We start from the raw sequence: 20,269 nt of genomic DNA, 5'->3' as shown, positions 1-20,269 counted from the left end.
GGTACACACATATGTCAAAACATAGCCAGTTGTGTACTTGAAGTGTGTGTAGGGGTTATACTTCCATTGGACCTCCATGAAGCTGTTAAAAAGAAAGATTAGCCTGGGATGGTTGTTCTCTTAGACTCTCTTTCCCCCTCCCTCATTCCCCTTCCAGAGAAAAGGTTTTGAGAGGTAGGCACATGGCTTTTCTTTGGGGTGAAAGGGGTTGAGGAAAGCTCTGTCTTTGTTGAATTTCACTGTTTCTTCCTGAAGTTTTCCCCTTGGCTGGGGAAATGAGCAGGGAAACGAGCTTCTTCCTTACTGTTCTCTCCATGCCTTCTCTCTTCCAAAGCTTTTGGCTGATGGCCTCGGTAGATTTTTGGATGGAGAACAGAATTGCATGGCGCCTGCCTCCCAAGCTGGTCTTGGACCCAGCCTTTAGGACAATAAATCATCCATCACCCAATCCTCCAGTTCTCCCATAGACCAGCCTGACTTTCTCCACCACCTGTATCCCATCCAAGGTGGACATCACTGAGAACATGGCCTCTTCATGATAATTTTCCCTAAAAACATAGAGTCATAATGATTATTTTCATCAGAGACTAGTCCAGATAAAATCTCTAGCTTCTCCAAAAACTCTGGGCTCCTTGGGGATGAGAGCTGGGGGGGAGCAGATGGCTTTAAAAATCTCTTGGCTCTACAGACCCTTCCACCCACCCAGAGTCAGTCCCTGGGTCCTGACATCCAACCTCAAATTCATTTAATGCCTGCCAAGTATCTCTAGGTCACAAGTCCCTGAGTCCTTTCCCTGCCTGCTGCTTGCTAGCGCTCTTCTGGTTTTCCAACTGTAGATCCCTGCTGAGAGTGATAACAGAAGTTCCAACAATCTTCAGGGACAAGGAGACCTTGCAAGTGAGCTCTCTGAATGCGACTGCAGAGGTAAGATCATGCTTACTCTCACACCAAGCTAAGAAGGCAGAGATGGGTACTTTATTTAGTAGATAAAGACAGAGGATCAAGGGACTCAGTCAGTATCAGATAGAAGAGACCAGATGAGCATTTAGATCATCTGTCTCCCAGGTTGGAGCTTTCTGCTCTAGTCTCTCCACTTCTGTGGTGCCTGGGGGCCTGGGAGAGGAGGGAGCAGGCAGTAATGAGGCCTCTGCTCCCAGGCCCTACTTAGCTGGTCTGAGCAAGGTAACACAGGTGGAAGACCACCCTTCCCTGATAGGCCTGATCCCACGTCTGCTGCCTCAGGACGGACAACCTGTGTGCTGCAGATACCCCTTCAACTCCCAGGAGCTGACCTGGCACCTCCCTTACATAACGAGATGCTGATCTTCTGTGTCCTTTTTCCCACAGACTTCTCTCCACCCCCACACAACTCCCTCAGGAGCCCTGGAGGTTTCTGCCTAAAGGGCAGGGCAAGATAAATAAAGGGGGGGGGACTCTCAGCAGCAAGGGGTATGTGGAGGTCCTGGCTGGTGTCTCAACCATACCAGGCCTTCAGCAAGTCATTCTCTTCAGAAGGGCACTGTACTTGTCTACTGGGGCTGCCGTAACAAAGGACCCTAGGCTGGGGGGCTTAAACAACAGAAGTTTATCTTCTCATAGTTCTGGAGGCTGAGGTCCAAGATCAAGTTGTTGGCAGCACTGGTTTCTCCTGGGGCCTACCTCCTGGGCCTGCGGATGGCTGCCTTCTCACTGTGCCTTCACGGGGTCATCTCTTGGTGCAGGCACATGTCTCGTGTCTCTCTCTGTGTCCTAATCTCTTCTTATAAGGCCACTAGTCATGTTGGATGAAGGTCTGCCTAATGACATTAATGGCCCCATTTTACCTTATTTACCACTTTGAAGGCCCTATCTCCAAATTTAGTCACATGCTGAGGTACCAGAGGTCAGGGCTTCGACGTATGAATTTGGAGGGACACCATCCAGCCTGTGACAGGCACAAAGTCCCAGTAGGGTGGATGAGGTCTGGGTTCCTACACTGGACCTCCTGCTGCCCTCAGTGAGATCACAGCCTCCAGACTGTGGCCCTGGACTCAGGGAACGTGAAGCTGGGCTGGCGAGTGTGGGCCTTCTGTCGCGCAGGGGCTGCTCTTGGGCTGGGAGCGCCTGGTCCAGTGTTGCCCATAGGCCCTACCTCTAACCTCTTGCCCATTTTTCTCTTTTCCAGTCAACACTTGCTCCCAGATCACAAAATGATAATATAATGGCTGACATTTATTGGCGCTTCCTATGTGTTAGACCCTAGAGTTACACATATTATTGAGTTGTCCTTCACTTTGTAGATGAGGACATTTGGGGCTCAGAGGGCCTGTGTAGAGAGGGCCAGGCCCTGCTTTGGACAAAGGGGCCCCTGGCTGCCGACAGAGGGGCCTCCAGAGGACTGTGGTGCTTGAAGATCCTGAGGGCCCCGTAGGAGCTGCCTCTGCAGATCTCTGTGGTTTCTCAGTGTGGCTGGTGAGCTGACCCATGGAGGGACTAGCTCTAGGGCTCAGGGCTCCTGGGGGCAGAGAGAATGTGTGAGATTAACGACCAGCTCTCCCAGACAGACAGAGAGCCTGCTTGGAATTCAGGCCACCGCATCCTAAAAAGATATCATGGAGATAGAAAAGAGGCAGAGGAAGGCCTCTAAGACATTTGGAGAGGAGGGGGGTCTTGTGTCAGAACAGAGTCTGAGATGATAGAGATTCGATCATGGGTCTGGAAGCCCCCCCCCACCCGCCCCCCGCCTTGAAGCTTAATGAAGGGACAGCAGAAAAAATTCTATTTTACACTAAGGCTCAAGTGAAATTTGTCTCTGTGCTATTGTGCAGACTGGAAATAGTCCAAGCCCCACAATCGCAGGCCTGGATAGACCTTCTGGACTTAATAAGAGGTCATATGAATTGTTTGGGGGGTGTGATGCAGTCAAAGGGAAAGAGGTCTGGTTGGAGTGGCAGGGGAAGGGCCCCATTTATTCAACAAAATGGTCAGATCCAGGTACCCCATCCTGCTCTGGCCTTAACTGGCTGTGTGATCTTGGACAAATAGCCTAAACCTCTCCGAGCCTCAGTTTCCTTCTATGCAAGCTGAGGATGTTAACTGCAGAATGTGTAAGCCCCCTCCCGCCCCCGGCTCTCACACTCCCAGATTGTGTGGTCCATGGACCAGAAGAGATCAGCATGGCTGTCGAGGGCTGGGTGGGGCCACAGACAGCCTCCATGCATTTGACTTAGAGAATATTTTTCACAAGAGTACCTTCCCAGGAGAATAACCACTGGGGGGTGGTCATCAGAGACCTGAAACCATTCGGGAAGGACCATGGTGCCACTCATTATGCTGTGGCCATTACAGGCCTATGTAGTGGTACAGAGTGGAAGGCAAAGTGAAATAAATAAACTTTAGAATGAGACAAGTGTGGGTTGGAATCCCATCTCTGCCCTTTACTCATGATGTATCTTTGGGCAATTTATGTAATCTTGCTGTGCTCAGATTCCTCACCAGTCAAATTGGGATAATAACACCTTCCTTCCAGAATTGATGCAAGAAATAGATTAGATCATGTATATAGAGCACTCAGCACAGTTCCTGGTAAGTTGTGAATCCTCGTTACATGGTTATTTTATATTATGATTATTGTTCATTCACAGCACGTACAGTGGACAGAGGAACCAGTACCATTCCTCCAGGACAGGTTGGTAATGCTCCTTCTCCGGGCCTGGCCGGTCTCACTGGACAATGAAGGTTTCCAAGAAACTAGAATTTGAGGTCTGTCAAGTAGCCAGAGGGTTATTTGGCTAATTAATGGTTGAAGAAAGAGCTGGGAAGCCGAGGATAGGAGAACTTCCTGACTAATGCAAATAAATCCGCAGAGCAGTTGAAGTGTAATTATATTTTTTACTGCAATATTTATGGAGATCTTTTATTCTTCAATAGAGTTACACTTAAGCTCAAATGACTTCAAAGGAACAGGTAGAGGAATATGAAATGTTTTAATTGATTAATTAATGCAGGCAATTCTAATCATACAGTTGACATCCACGGAGTTATGGAAGATGTAGCTTGCAGAAAAAAAACACAAAAACACAAAAAACCACAACCCAACAATTAATGTGGTTAGGCGCTGAGGTTGTTTCTAGAGCTGGACCATTTGTAAAAAGTAAGTGAATATCAATAATCATAAATGATCTTCTTGTCTGAGTGAAAGCTAGCTCTGAAAAATGCTGAAAGCTACTGCAATTAGCTGGAGGTTTTGTTTGTGTCTCTGGAAAGAGGAATTTCATTGCTAAGACACTACATAAGAATTTAATAATTGGTCTCTTCGTTGAATGGCTTACTGTTCCCTCGCATGACTCTGATGTTGGCGTGGAGAGTAATGGTGGGGAGCCCCAAACTGCAGAGAGACATAGGCCCACCAGCCTGGAGCTTGTAAGAAACTCAGCATAAAAATCACCAGTGAAAGTGGAACCAGGTAGAGGTCCCTGGTTCCAGCATAGAATTTGGTTATGAATTAATAGGAAAAAAGAAAGAAAGACAACCAGCTGCGACCTACTGTCTAAAGTGTACAGAATAGGTTGTTAAAAGGCATACACCAAGTCCCAAAGCAAAAGGACAATAACATGTACCGAGGCTGTAACACGTAAATTAGGGAAAGTGGGGTAAACTGGAACCCCTAAAGGTCTGGGGCTCACCTGTCCCACCAGCCCCTAAGTCCTCCCAGTTCTCCTGGCTCCTGGTTGTGTTTCTGCCTCAGGCTGTCCTTTTGTTATCTTTTAAACTTTCTGAGCTGACTTTGCAAATCTTTTAAGCTTTGAGAGGCGGGTAGAAGGAAGGGCGGGGACATGGGGTCAGGTGCTGTCCATCTCCTCACACAGGCCTGCCTTCCTGCACAGAGGACGCATCTGGGTGAGGCTGCGTGTCCCTGGGCTCCAGGAGCCTGCAATGCAGGAAGCCCCTTACTCCCCGGGACGGGGGCCGTGATCTGGAGTTGACCTCCAGTAAACGCTGATGACCTGTCCCTCTAGAGGGGCAGAAGAAAGCCTGCGGGAGACTGCAGTCATCGGCAGCCCACCAATCTGGGATTTTTGGAGGCTGTGACCTGCAACTGGTATATTGGTGATCTAGCTTCTGGATACAAGCACAGGTTTAATTCAAACCCTACCTGAGGTTGAATCCTGCTCGTCAAATGACCTAAATTCCCTAAGGCTCAGTTTCTTCGTGTGTGAGATGGAGATAGCCCCTCCTTCCAGGATTATGGGAGGAGATAATGGGATAATCTATATGCAGGGCCTGGCTCTTAAGAAGTGCTCACCAAATGGTGCTGATCTCTACTATCATTCATTCAATCTACCTGCATAGGACCTTGCGTAAAGATCCTAGGAGTCCAGGGTAGACCGTGGGAAGAAGGATGGTGGGGACGTGGGCATTAAGATAATGGGGAAGGAGCAGGCTCCCTGAACTGTTAAGAGGTCCGTCCCCCCTGAAGCTGCTGTCTAAATGGTGCTAGCAGTCTTAATGGATCCAGACACAACCTTCACTGAGACAAGAGAACATTAGAGCTGGAAAGGAGTTTATCCTCATTTTACAATAGAGAAAATGAAGGCTCCGAGAGGCCCCTTAGTGAGGACACATAGCAAGTTAATGATGATTTCAGATCCAGGTTCCGGCTCAGCCCACAGCCCACAACAGTGTGGCTTTTTAAGATGGTATGGCGGCCCTTGAATCTGACTGAGGTCTGACATCTCCAGTTGCTCACCTCACCCAAACTGGACAGGCCACCTCCCTCTGAGGCTGGCTGCCTTTGTCCCAAAGGCCTCCAGAGAAAGGATCTCCAGCAATTCTTCCCAGCATATTCCAGAACCTCAAACTCTCTGAGGCATGCAGTCTTCCTCAGCTCTGCCAGAGCCTTCATGCTGCAGCCCCTACAGGGGTACGAGGGTACCCCGGGCCCTGTGTGCAGTTTCTGGGGATGCACTTGCTTCCCCTTCCTCAGTGCCCGCAGTCGGGCTGTCCTGGCACCTCTCACTCTGAGTGAGAGGTGCTGCTGAGGCTGTGATGTGAGTTCTTGAAAGTTCACTTTTGAAACAAGGACAAAAAGTTGCCTGGAACTTGGGCTCCCAGCTTGCTGAGCTCTGCAGGTCTCTGTGGGACTGGCTGTTGCCGTCAAAAAGAATAGAGCCGTCATTCTGCAGGAGGTTTTATATGGTAATAGGCTTTTTGCCTCCCAGTAATTGGAAAGGTGCTAATCTAGTGACTCATGAGCTGCATATAAGAAAAAAAAAAAAAAAAAAAAAACCCCACCCTGGAAATGAAACTGCATCTGCCTCCTGAGCACCTCATCTCGTTATTTCAGCAGGGAGGACAAATTGGGGCTTCGCTGTTGGGAGCAGAGCCCTGTCATCCTGGCAACATTGCTGGAGTGACCATACCCCCTGCCTCCCCTCCAAGTGGTCCAGTGATACAGAAGGCAGGGAAGGATGGACATCAGCCATTTTTGGGGACACAAACCCAGTCTCAGGCCATTAGGAAGAAGAGCTGGCATGTGAATGGGTTTGCAAAGGACATTGTTATTACCAAATTAGCGTTAGATCCTCCCACGGTCAGGTGAGAGTCCAAGTGTGAGTGCACACGGGTGCATCTGTGCGTTTCAGCTTGGGTCTATGTCACATGTGGATTAATGACCACATGGGCTTGTAGTGCACGTGTGTGCATTTGTGCAGACGTGCCTTGACCCAGATGCCCATTCTCTTCTATGGGCTTGGGCTGTAATTATTTTTACTTTCTCCATTCGTGTTGTAACCTCAGGGACCTGAGCTGAATCCCGGGATCTGACCCTCTGTGGATAGCCACCACTGAGCTGGGTCCTGCTGCCAGAGAGCAGTTGGAGTTTTAGTTGGGTCCCCTTTGGAGAAACACAACCCTCTATCTACCCCTGCGGGGGCAGACAGCTGGACCTTGCCTCTGCCTAGAGGTGCTTGGGGCTGCTCAATGCCTGGACCCCTCTCCCTGGGCTCAGGGGGGATTCACCTTGCCCACACACACGCTTGCACCCCCTCTGTCCCTCTGCTGTGGTCCTTTTGCTCGGGGACAACCCTCCCCCCAATCCCAACTCCTGTCCCCTTCCCATGGGATCCTGCCACCCGCAGAAGCTCCGACCTTGGTGTACCCCTGCGACCCCGGAGCCCAGATGGGCAGAGTTTTACCAGTCACAGCCCTCCCCAGCCAGTTCTGCTGCATAGCTCAGCCTGAGTCACCATCCCCCTGAGGCCCCTTCCCCCCAACTCCTTTCATTAACTTCATTGAAGTTAATAATCCAGCAGCAATTCCATTGTCTCCTCTTAATTCCAATTTCCTTTTGTCCCAAGGGGCAAATCAGCAGAGTGCACTGGTGAAGTGGCCGGCACCGGCTGGCGTATTAATTAGGGGAGCATTGGAGAGGCGAGAGGAATGCGCCTGCAGCATCAGGGTGCGGCTCCAGCCTCCCTCTCCCTTTACCTCTGCCCGTCCTCTTCCTTTTCCAAGCTCTGGCTACACCTGGAAGATGCCCCAGGGTTGGAACCCTGCCAGTTGTCCCACCTCAGCTCACTCCACATCGGTCTCCTGGTCACATCCTTCCACAGGCCTCCCCTCCCCGCAGTCACTACCCCTGTACACACCACCATTGGCCTCCCCCCGGGTGGGGGCGGCAGCCTCCTAACTGGCCTCCCTGCCTCCAGATTGCCCTCCTCAAATCCTTGCTCCATCCTACAACCAGATGCAGTACACGCTGCTCTTTCCAGATACCCTTCCTGCAGTGCATGGCCACCACACAGCCATCCCGTGTCCCCTGCACCTCCTCCTTGACACAGGCTGAACTTCTGCTCCCCCTCCAGTTTCTTGGGCATCTTTTCCTCCAGGGAGACTTCTCCGGCCTGCAGGACTGGGCTGGAAGAGCCTTTTGAGGATTCCCAAGCAGCGCGGGCTGGTCCCTAACATCCCATTGGCTATGCTGGATTCCAACTGCCCATGGCTGGTCTGGCTTTCCCGGGCCACCAGCCTGCATTCCAGGAGAATGAAGTCTTTGGGAAGGGGAGGGGGGTGTGGGGAGAAAGGGAATGGGGTGCCAATGATTCCTGCCCTCTAGCTGTGAGTTTTGAGTTGGGATATAAGCACAAGAGTCAGATGGGCTCTTTATTATTATTAGGCTTTTCATGATCGCTAATAAAGCTGGATTGCAGAGAGTGACTTGGCCCAAAGACAAAATGAGCCCTCTACGCCTTCCTTCCCCCAGTGGCAGTGGCAGAATGGGACAACTGCTGGCCTCAGGGGCAGGGCTGTGGCCGTAGAGACCTCACTCAGTAGAGGAAGGAAGCGTGTGCCTGAACTGCAGCAGGCAGCTCCGTAAGGGAGGACACGTGGTCACGTGCACTTGGCCCTTTGCCTAATCTCAGCACATAGTCACAGCTTCTTCTGAAAACAAGTGTGAAGGAAGCAGCTGCTTCTGCCCAGAGTTAAAAGAGAAACTGAGGCATATTAAAAATTTAAGCGTTGATATGAACAAAAATTGATTGGAATTGGGTGGCACCCAATGGGAAGTGGTTAGGAGTGCTCCGCTGACCTGAGCTGGGGCAAGACTTTTATAGAGAAGATGCAGAAGCCAAGCAAGGACACTGACCGGTTAGAGCGTAAGCGGTTGCATTATTTGGGAAGGCCCAGCTAGCTGTTTAAGATTGGTGGTCCTTACTTTCCATCCCTGGCCCTTGAGGCATCCTAGGCTTAGGCTTGGGTTTGCTCGTGTGGGCCACTAAGGCATTCAAGCCACCTCCCTCGAATGGCTTCCTTGCTTAAGTAATTGAACACCAGCACCAGCATATGTGTGCGTAAGATTTTCCTTTATAGGCTGGCAGAAGTGTGGGGAGAGGTGAGGGATGTTTCTCCCTAACCAAACCATCTCTGGTTTGCTATCAAGCCCCAGCACCCAGTCCACACTGAATATGATCAATAACAGTTTGTTGAGTGGAGGAAAGGTCATCCATTGATTAGTTTCATCAGATCTTAGAGGTTGAAAGGATCTTGACTATGAGGAAACTGAGTCCCAAGAGCCCCTTGGAACTCACCCAAGGTCAAGGTTCAGCCTTCTTGCTGTGTGACCATGTGTCCTGCCCCCCACCCCCAAGCTTTGGCTGAGGGCAAGGTCACTAGGCAGGTTGGCCATGGGAAGTCTGTATGCGGAGGGAACTGAGACAATGAAGAATGGACAGCCTGGTGCCAACTTGTGAGCCTCCCAAGTACACAGAGGATGGTTCTGAAGATGACTTTTGCTGGTCTCCTCTCTCAAAACCCAGAGTTAGCCCCCTCAGTGCTCCAAAATCCTAATAACGTTTTCCTGAAAGTTTGAAGCCTCTCTCTCCATTTGATCTCCTCTTCCTCTCTAAGTTCTCCAATGGTCCATTTCTGTCCACATTCCAGCTCTGCCCTGACTCTCTTCTCTCATAAGGGATTGTGGTCCAAGACCAATTCTTCCCTTGGGACCAGGAAACTAGAAGCTAACATATCTACCTCTGAGATTCTGGAATTCAGGGAGAAAGGGATGCTCTTGCCTTCCCGATATCAAAGTCCAGGAGCCCTGATGACAGGCCTGTCCCATCCCTTCCTGGCTTGGCCTGCCCTGCCCCTGCCCCACATGCCCACTCAGACCGAACACCCTCTTGAATTTCCTTGGCTAAAATGTCATTGACACCAAATCCTTTGCTGAGATTGATGAGAAGAAGCACACAAAAATTGCCACCCATCTGGCAGTGCTCTGTAGTTAATATGCTTTCAAATGCATTTTCCCCCAGTGATTTTAACAACTTCTAGGTAGAAAGAGAAAGTTCTATTTGCCCTTTTACAGATGAGTAAACTGAGTCTCCTTGAGTCTGTAGCCTTAGAAGCCATGAGGAAGCTTATATCCAGAGCTGAATGCTTCAAGGAAAGGTTCAGTCTAATTCAACTATTTTAAACTCTTCAGTTTATATTTTAGTTCCCTGCCTTATATTTTTTAGAGTACCAGCTAATTTATATAGCTGCTCTAGAAGGGCCCTTTTTAGAAGACCCCACGTGAGGTGGTTAAGAAAAAATAACCACACAAAAACCTGCACATGGACATTTTTTTTAAAGATTTTATTTATTTATTTATTTGAGAGAGTGAGAATGGAGAGAGAGCACATGAGAGGGGGGAGGGTCAGAGGGAGAAGCAGACTCCCTGCTGAGCAGGGAGCCCGATGTGGGACTCGATCCCGGGACTCCAGGATCATGACCTGAGCTGAAGGCAGTCGCTTAACCAACTGAGCCACCCAGGCGCCCATGGACATTTTTTTTTTTAAGATTTTATTTATTTATTTGACAGAGAGAGAGAGATAATGAGAGCAGGAACACAAGCAGGGGCAGAGGGAGAGGGAGAAGCAGGCTTCCCGCCAAGCAGGGAGCCCAATGCAGGGCTCGATCCCAGGACCCTGGGATCATGACCTGAGCCGAAGGCAGACGCTTAACCAAGTGAGCCACCCAGGCGCCCCCACATGTACATTTATAGCAGCTTTATTCACAATTGCCCAAACTTGGAAGCAACCGTGATGATCTTCACTAGGTGAGTGGATAAATAAACCGTGGTCCATCCAGACAATGAAATATTTATTATTCCGTGCTAAAAAGAAATGAGCTACCCAGCCATTGAAAAGATAGGAAGGAACTCTAATTGCATATTACTAAATGAAAAAAGGCAAAATCTGAAAAGGCCACCTACTGTGTGATTGCAACTCTATGACATCTGGAAAAGGCCTACCTCTGGAGGTAGTAAAAAGATCAGTGGTTGCCAAGGGGATAGGGGCAGGGCTGGGATGAATAGGTGGAACACAGAGGAAAAATACTCTGTATGAGGCTATAATGGTGGATACGTGTCATTACACACTTGTCCAAACCCATAGAATGTGCAACACCAAGAGTGAGCCCTAAGGTAAACTGTGGACGTTGGGTGATTGTGTTGAGTGAGTGCAGGTTCATCCTTGGTCACGAATGCGCCGTTCTGGTGGGGGCTGTTGAGAACGGGGAGACAGTGCACGTGAGAGGCAGAGTGTATATGGGAAGTCTCTGTAGCTTCCCCTCGATGATGGCGTCTCTGTCCCCTCCCCTTGACTCTGTGTGGGATTGTGACCGCTTTGGCCCACAGAATACAGAGGAAGAGCTGCTCTGAGACTTCTGAGAGTCACCAGAGGGCACGCAGCTTCTGCCTGGTTCTCTCAGAACATTCAGTCTCTGGATACTCCCCCTGGAGGTGCTCCCTCCTGGATCCCAGCTACCATGCTGGAGGCAACCTATGCCAGATGAGGCAGCCCCTGCCGGCACCTGGCTAGTAACCCTAGCTGGGCGCAGCCTTCCGGTCACCCCAGCCCAGGTACTGGACATGAGAGTGAAGAAGCCTCCAGTGATTTATCCCAGCCCTAGGGTTGTTTGTGCCAACCCCAGCTGGTTGAGTTTCTCAGATGGGGCCCCAGACGTCATAGAGCATAGAGAAGCCATTCAAGCTGTTCCCTGTTCGAGTTCCTTGCTCATAGAATCTGTGAGACCAAAAGTTTACAGGAACTCACTTCCTCAGACCCCCAAGATTAAGTTTCTTGTCACTCATAGGCAGGCAAGATGTGGGTTGCTGGGGAACAGGCACAGATTTGTCCATGGCATCGATTACCAGGCCGGGAAGTGATGATGGCCGGGCCACTTTACCTTTCCTTCCTACCAATCACTTGGCTAAAAGGGGAAGCAAATGGTGCCATTAATCACCTGTTACTCTCCTTCCACCCTCCTTCCATCCGCAGGGGGCTGCTCACCGGTTTCAGAGCTTAGCCATGAGCCACGTGGGGAGGGCCTGCACCCTGAGGCCTAATCAATATCTGCCTCCGAGCCAGCTCTTAGGGGCTGTTAGTGCGTCACTTACAAAATGACTATGGACCACAGGAGCAGATAATTGCAAGTGACAAATGTCTACTTTGACACGCCGATCTCTCTGGGGCTCCGACTGGGCCTCCTGTGTGGACGTGGTATGTCTGGGTGTGGGGAGGGGCTGGTGCACAACAGTCTGGGACTGTTTGGTGGGGGGGGGGACGCCCAAAAGTGTGTGTGAGAGAGAGAGAGAGAGAGAATGAGTTTGGGATGAGTTTGGGGAGGGCTCTGGCCTGTGGAGCCATCCCATCTCTAAGTCCTGCATGGGCATCAGACAAGTATATGAAATATGAGCAAGATCAGGGCTGCTTTGGGCCGCTGTTTCTTTTTCAAAATTTGTTGTGTTGTTTTTTTTCCATGGGGCCTGGGGATGATGGAGATTCTCTCTTCCAGTTCCTGTCTTTAACCGTCTCCTCCAGGAGCTGAGTAAGACGAAAATGAACATTCAGTGCTGACCATGCTTACCAGGGAATGAGAAGGAGGAAAAATACTAACCTAACTGGGGCAGGACGAGAGTCCGGGGCACCAATTAGGTCATAGCTGTGTAATACATTTTAAAAATAATTTTCCCCATACAAATGGTAGCATATTACCCTGCTGTTCTGCCCCATGCTACCCCCGCCACCCCATTTCAACAGTGTATCTTGTGGACTGTTCTTCAGCACTTAAGAAATGTTCTTTATTTTCTAATGATTGGATATAAAATTTCATTTTATGGATGCACTATAATTTATTGCATCAGCTTCCTATTGGTGGATAGTCAGACAAGTGTTTCTCAAACTTGAAAGAACATATGAATCATCTGGTGATCTTGTGCAGACCCTGGCTCGGCAGTTCTGGGCTGGGACCTGAGACTCTGCATTTTTGACACGCTCCTGGGGAATGCTGCTGCTTCTGGTCCATTGACCACCCTTTGAGTCAGACAGGATTCAGATGATTCTCCCTATGTTGTCATTACCCATAAGGCTACAGTGGCTGTTCTTGTAGGGGCCTCTCACGATGCGCAATTCTATCTATAGGGTAAATTCGTAGGAATAGAATTTCTGGGCCAAAGATATGTCTGTGTCCTGGTGATTTGATACATTTTGCAAATTGCCCTTCATAGAACATCCTCTCCATCAGCACTGTATCTGAGGACTTGTTGCCCCCACACCCTTGCAGATAGGGAGTATTATTACACAGATGAGTTTCCATTTCTCCTTCAAAGTTTTGGTTTTTATTTTATGAATTTCGACGTTATATTATTGGTGCACCAATATTCAGGACAGTTAGACCTTCATGGGGAATTGTACCCTTTCTGTAAGAGAACTTGTTTGGTTTTGATACCTTCGCCCTGCTTTCCACTTCAAATATACATTTGCCCCATGTGACTTGGCACTTGCCTTTCTTCATATTCCTGCATATTTTTATTTAGGATTTTTCAAACTTAATTTACCAATTAGTTCACTTGCATATGCATGTTTAAACTCATACTTTATATAAAATCTTAATTTAGAAATGCAGTTTCCTCCACCCTCATTATTTTATGAAATCATTTTGCTCAAACCCTTTGCATGCGTTTTCAAGATTATGGTTTTCTTCTCCATCATTAGAGATAATGTTCTGAGTCATTTATCCCAATTTTCCAGAGCACATCATCTTTATCTCCTTCTGAAAGCTGAGATACCACAATTTTGGTATCCATGTGTCCTAATGTCACTGCAAAAGCAATCCCAAGCTACAAATACTTGAACATTCTTGAACATTCTTTTTTTTTAAGATTTATTTATTTATTTGAGAGAGAGAGAGCATGAGCAGGAGGAGGGGCAGAGGGAGAGGGAGAATCTCAAGCAGACTCCCCACTGAGTGCGGAGCCGGATGTGGGGCTTGACCCCCACGACCCCAAGTCATGACCTAAGCCAAAATCAAGAGCTGGATGCTCAACCGACTGAGCCACCCAGGCACCCCCATTCTTGAACATTCATTCAGTTGTTTTAACCATTTGTAGTTGTCTATTTATGAGATGCTCAGTGGAGCTACTTACTGTGTTGCTTTTTCCCTTTCATTTAGGTTTTTTATGGGAACACATGGGAATACGTAGAAATATATAGACATAAATGGCAAACATTCTGTGGGGCTTATATTTTAAAATACATATTTACAAAATTCCCTAGTCCTTTCTATCACAGCTTCTGTACTCAGACCAGGCAATCACTTTGAATCCTTTTAGCTTTTCTGGCATTGTCTCTATATTCCTTTTTTTTCTTTTTCTTTCCTTCTTCTTCTTCTTTTTTTTTTTTTAAGTAGGCTCCACACCCAGCATGGAGCCGCATGTGGGGCTTGAACTCAAGACCCTGAGATCAAGACCTGAGCTGAGATCAAGAGTCAGACACTTAACTGACTGAGCCACCCAGGTGCCTCTGTATGTTTCTAAATAACGCAGTCAGTTTTAGCTACAATCTATTGACTTCCCACCATGGAAGATGTGGATTTATTTCCTTCACTCTATTCTTCCCCACTTCCCCTCTCAATTCTGCTAATACAGTTATATTACAATTTTGGAAACTAAATAAATCTGTAATGTTTATGTTATTGTGACTGTATCAATATTAGCTAGAGTTGAGCCATGCATTGAATCATAGCTACATTTCCTTTCTTGTACAGCTTTCTGGTTTTTTTCTACAGTTACTACTGACCTCCTTGCTCTTTTGCATAGTTTTCTCTGTATTTATCAATAATTTACCCCCAACTCTCTGATGGGAGTATAATTCTTGTCCCAGTGTGTTAAAAACTCCACTAATATCTTCCTGGAGGGTCCTGGCCCCGTGTTCTGATCCAGAACGGTCACCCCCTTAGCCTGCTGCCCAGACTGTCATTTTGGGGGCTCCCTCTGCCACCCGCTGGGGACCCCTTTCATTTTTCTCCCGTGTCGGATCCCCTGTCTTCTGGCTTCGTTCTTGTTTATTCTCATTTTGGTACAGCCATTTTCCAATAGTGTTCTGAGAAGAGGTACATGGACGATCAAACTCTGGAAGATTTTCATCTCTGAAAATGTCCTTATTCTACCTCCACAGTTGATTGATAGTTTGGCTAGATAGAGAATCCTGCCTTTGATGTAATTTTCCCTTAGAGTTTGAAGGACCATTGTGTTCTAGCTTCCAGTATTGCTGAGAATTTGTTCTGATCCTGGATCCTTTGGATGTGACCCCAACTTCCTCATCTCCCATCCTGCCAATCTGGATGCCTCTAGATCACATGTTCACACCTAGTATCCTGACTATAGTAATGTGCTTGGAGATCCATCCATTGTCTTGCATCGTGCTGGGTTCTTTATTTTTATTGTTTTATTTTTATAATTTTGGTATAGTTAACACACAGTGATATTAGTTTCAGGTGTAGAATATACTGATTCAACATTTCTGTACCTCACTCGCTGTTCGTCATAGCAAGTTATGCTGGGTTCTTGATGATTGGACCTTACTATGTGGAAACATCTTCTTCAGCTCTAGGAAGTTAACTTGCACGATAGTATACTTTTGGACAGCTTCCTCCCTTTTGTTCTCTCTTTCCAAAACTCATATTATCGGATACTTGATCTCCAGGACAAACCCTCTAATAATTCTCTCTTTCCTCACTCTTTGTATCTTATTATTCTTCTATCTAAAAAATGTTTTTATCTTTACCTTCTAATCCTTCTCTCAGTTTTTTAAATTCATGCTATTACATATATATTTTTGTCTCCCAAATCTCCTCCCCACCACACTTAAAAAAATTTTTTTTTCTGCATCCTGTTCTAATTTCCATGGATGCCACAGCTTCCTTTCACCTCTGTGAGGATATTAACTACAATACTGGGGAATGTTCTCTGCTACCTCGATTCACTTTCTTTGAAGCTGTTTTTCTGTTAGTTTGATGCTGTGCTTCATATTGGTCTTCAGTTAGTTGCTAAGAGTGAGGTATTATAATGTGGACCGGAAGTTCTGGCCCGATGGTGGGTTTCCGTGGGAGGTCACTGGGCAGGGAGCAGGCTGCTTTGTGAGGACTCCCCCCCTCCCTCTGCCATGACAGTATTGTTTCTCTTGACCAGTCAGTTTGTGCAAAGAGGAGTGTGTCTGTCTCCGGCCCCGGGTGGTGGGATGGGGTGGGGAAATGTACCTCCCTGCCCACCTGTGGGAGCTAGGTGGGGAAGGAGGGCCAGGGAAGGGGGGGGTCTCACCACTTAACATACAGACCATCCTGTTTACCTTCAGGGTCTGGGTCTCCCTCTCCAGAACCTAACCCTGCTTTCTGCCTGGCGATAGTGGGGTCGGGGGCCTGACTGCTGCTTATACAGACTTTGGGCCGATGCCATGGTTTTCGGCCACAGCCACCCCCTGCCTGGGAACTCCTTGGTGCCTCCCCTTCCTGAGCCTTTCTGGGATCCTGTGCATGAAAGCAGCTCTGTGTCTGCCTTCTCCACTCCGCGGCCCTCCGTGCTGGAAGTCAGACCCCGCGGTTTGTCGTCAGCTAAGTTTCTCTGTGCTCCTTCCACCATTTCCCCCCTAACTGCCAAAATTCTGTTTGTTATCTCTTGCCTGCTTTCATCTCCTTTCTGTTCTCTTTACTGTGGTTTTATGCCTTTTTTCATCTGTTCACTGTCACCTTTTACTCACATTAGGGGAGAAACAGAGGTAAGTCTGTTCAGAACTCCATGTTGAGCTTTCATTTCCATCCCTTCTGAATCCTTCTGTTTTAAGTGTTTCAGAGGGATCTTTTCCAATAGCAAGCCTGGCTGTGCCTGGCTTAGAATAAGGGCTTAGAATCAGGGCTCCCGAAGTTTGCTTAGGACGCAAGCCCAACGTCTTCAACATGGCTTGAAGGCCTGCAGGATCTGCCTCTGGCCTCCCCTCCCCTCTTCACATACTCTTTTCCAGCTGTGCTGGATTTTGAACATGCTGTTCCCTCTGCCTCAACGCTCTTCCCTCACCTGCCCTTCACCTGGTTGATTTCTGTCACCCCTCAGTGTTCACCTCTAATCTCTTCTTCAAGGGAGCCTTGCCTGCCTCCAGACGAGGTCAGGTCCCCAGTTGCATGCTTCCATAGCCCTCTGTATGTACATTTAAATACCTAAGGAGCCGCCCAATGTCTGTGTCCTTCATGAGATGTAAGCTCTTAGCTTTAGTAGTGAGTTCAGCTTAGAGGTAGAGGGTCGAGCTGGGTTCTGTGAGGCTAGGGACCGCATCTGTCTTTGTTAGTTTTGTGTCCCTGTGGCCCAGCCCAGTGCTTGCATGGAAAGGCTACTCAGAGCCTAGCTTTAGATGGATGGATAGGTGGGTGGGTGGATGGTTGGATGGATGAATGAATGAATCACTTTGCACCTGGCTCTGAGAGATCACCTGGTTCAGTATCTACTTGCTACAGCTGAAGACACCAAGACTTATAGACATGAGGGGAAGTGCTTCCAAACACATATGCACACACATTTTTCATATGTAATGCTGATAACAATCCTCTGAGGTGGTTTCTGCCAGTCTCCCTTTATGGAGGAAGGAATTGGGGTTCTGAGAGCTAAAGTCACTCGCTTAACATCACACAGCTAAGTGACAGAGCCAGAATTAGCACTCAGGTCTATCTGACTTCAAAGCCCATCAATTTCTCCACTTTATGATGCCCTGAACAATAACATTCAGATCACATTTGGATGGGAGCTGCCAAGAATCAGGGACGTGTGGGTGTGAGTCAGCTTTTGCTATTATAATAACCCTTAAACCTAATGGCTTACAACGACGAGCATTTTGTTCTCACCTGTGGGTCTGCAGGTCCGCTGTGGGTCTGCTGGCCCTGGCTGTGCTTGGCTCTGGGCTCTGACCCTTATTCAGGTCTGCCCCATGTATTTTCTCATCCCAGGACGAGGCTGAAGGAGTCTCCAAACTGCGGCACATTTTGTTTTCATGGTAGAGAGCAGAAGCTCAAGAAGGCTGCCATACATGAACAGCCCTTCTAGAAGCTTTGGACCTGTATGCCACATCCATTCAGATGCCATTGACCACAGCAAGTCACGTGGCCAAGCCCGCCATCCAAGGTGTGGAAGGTGTCTGCTCCCATGGGGGTGGGGGCTTTAGAGAATGAACACCTGCTGGACGAGCATACAGTCTTGCATAATGAGAGACATGGTAACCTCCACGGGCAATGACAATGTCAGAACCCATTTCTTAGGGCTCTGCCAGCTTGTGATTTCTCCTGAGAAGATCCTTCACTTCAGGCCATGTAGTAAACACCTCCTGTGTCTACAGTCACCCTTGTTGCTACAGGCGTCCAAACCTCACTGGTGAGAAGGTACTGAATGTTAAGAGCGAACATCTGTTTTGATTGGTTTAGTGCCCATGCAGTTGTTAAGTATTTCAAGCACCGTCCCTGAATATATATATATAAATGCAAGCCATATATTTAAGCCCTCCTCTGACCTGGCACCTCATCCCCTTCTCTAGGACTGTTCAGTAACCAGGATATGCCATATCCACCGAGGACCCCAAAGGGGGAAGGCGTTGAAATAAAAGCATAAAGCCCAGTTAAACACAAAGAACTTTCAGTCTGCTCAGGTCCTTTATTTATTAATTTAACGAACATGTGTAAGATGCCTTGAGATGCTGGGTGCCCTGCAGGTACCTGGCGGGGAGGGGTGGGAGACATCACATTGCATGCAGCTGATGGCAGGGTTTGAAAGATGCCTGCTTCCTGGCTGATGAAATGTCACAGCTGGATGGGTCCTTAGGGGGCTGGCAGACCAACCCTGTCAGAGCAAGTGTCATTTCACCCAGTTAGTGGAGTGGCAGGGACTAGGTTCCTGGTTAAGTGTTCTTTCTTGTCTGCAGAGAACACAGAACATCCATTTTGAGAGGACCCCTGGGTGGTGATTATTGGTGGCTGCTCTGGAAGGTGGCCTGATGGGTCCCGGTCACGCATGAGTGAGCTGGGCCTCCAGGGGCCTCCGAGGTGGGCTGGACTCCACGCCCTTGTGCAGAGGCTGCTGGACCCCTTCCCAGCCCCGTTGATGACCCGAGCCTGGGGCCCCGGGGGTGGGGCGGGGAGGCCAGCAGCCTGCGCGGCTGATTTAATCACACCCAGGTGTGTGTGGGAGCCCGTGTTCCTTCTCTCTGCTTAATCCAAACCATATTAAAAACAAGCCTCTCTCGGGGCCTCTGTTAATAATAAGTGGTTTATGCGGCGGCTTCCAGTGGGGGGATTTGTCCGCCTTTCATTCATTCCTCCTCATCCTTACCCCTCCTCCCCTCCTCCTGTGCCTCTGGATGGTAGGAGGAAAAAATAGAGAAGTGGTTAGCATGCGTTAAAATGGATGATTAAAATAAGGATTTCGGTTTTTAAGAGCTCACTCCTTGAGCTTCTCTCTGACCCTCAACCTGGCGGCTCAGCCCCCAGCGGGCCTGCCCGGCTTCTCTGGCGGGAGGAGGGGTTTGCAGGCCTGGGCAGAGGTGCTTGGTGTGAGGCTCAGGCTGCCTGGGCTGGGAGAATCCGGTGTGCCAGGGTTGCCGGAGGGCACATTCCCCCAACCGCACGGCCAAGCACTGGAGGCTTGGGTCAAAGAGAGCCGAGGAGAAGGAGTCCCAGCTCCGCCAAGTTCTGCTGTTTGACCTCAGGCAAGTCACATCACCTCTGGGCCCCCCGTTTTCTTAGCTGCTCTGCAGGAATGTGGATCTGTCCTCACAGGGCAGTGATGATGATTAGCAGCACTAAGGGCTGGGAAAAGCACTTTGGGAAAGCTGCTAAGGAGGGACCCGGCGCTGGGGTTGGGGATTATTATTATTATCATCACAAGCCCTGCGCCTCGAGACGTAGGTGGGGCAGGGGATGGGGAGGGGACCCCCTCCTCCTTCCCATGTGGTGGCAGGGGTAATGGGGGCTCCTGGGACGGACTGGAGGAGAGCAGGCCCCCAGCGCTCCGGGCCCTGCTGGAGTGGTGAGGGCCTTCACACGGGTCTGGAGCCCTGAGCGCCCTATCTGCTGGCCTCTCCAGCCAGAGCATGTTAGCAAAACCTCCACAGGGCCGGGACGCTCTCCGTGGGGGGTTGGGGGGGCTTGAAGAGGGACAGGAATGCAAAAGGGCAGTACAAAGAGCTGTGTGTGGGCTGGGCCCCTGGGCCATCCGCCTGCAAATCCCCTTCTTCACACGGAAGTTAAGACAAGCGCCCTCCCATCCCCACACCGACAAAGGGTCCTTCCCCTCTGGCCCCTTCTTTGCTCTGCTCTGGACATGAGGAAGAAGCCTGGGCTGCCTGGTGGCTTTCACCAGTTCCTCAGGTCCCTGTGGCCCCTCAGCACGGCCGGGTTTGGGTTCTGCGTGAGGAGGAGGACCCGCGAGGCCAGGCCGCCC

General features: G+C 49.2%; 1 protein-coding gene across 13 annotated transcripts in view; it reads left to right on the top strand.

Annotated features, from left to right (window-relative positions):
- TMPRSS5 (transmembrane serine protease 5) overlaps window positions 1-20,269 on the top strand; it is a 105,321-nt gene that overhangs the window by 71,192 nt on the left and 13,860 nt on the right. For 10 of the 13 annotated variants that reach the window (XM_027581484.2, XM_035723157.1, XM_027581481.2 and 7 more), the window contains 2 exons: window positions 837-924; window positions 3,624-3,667. In XM_027581484.2, the coding sequence (XP_027437285.2) occupies window positions 837-924; window positions 3,624-3,667 (132 nt within the window). Of the gene's footprint in view, window positions 1-836; window positions 925-3,623; window positions 3,668-11,798; window positions 12,021-20,269 lie in introns of those variants that run through there. The other 3 variants (XR_003517679.2, XR_004819444.1, XR_003517678.2) reach the window with 2 other exon arrangements.

This window comes from Zalophus californianus, chromosome 11 (assembly GCF_009762305.2).
Source record: "Zalophus californianus isolate mZalCal1 chromosome 11, mZalCal1.pri.v2, whole genome shotgun sequence".
Taxonomy (NCBI): domain Eukaryota; kingdom Metazoa; phylum Chordata; class Mammalia; order Carnivora; family Otariidae; genus Zalophus; species Zalophus californianus.
This window is presented reverse-complemented; position numbering and strand designations above follow the sequence as displayed.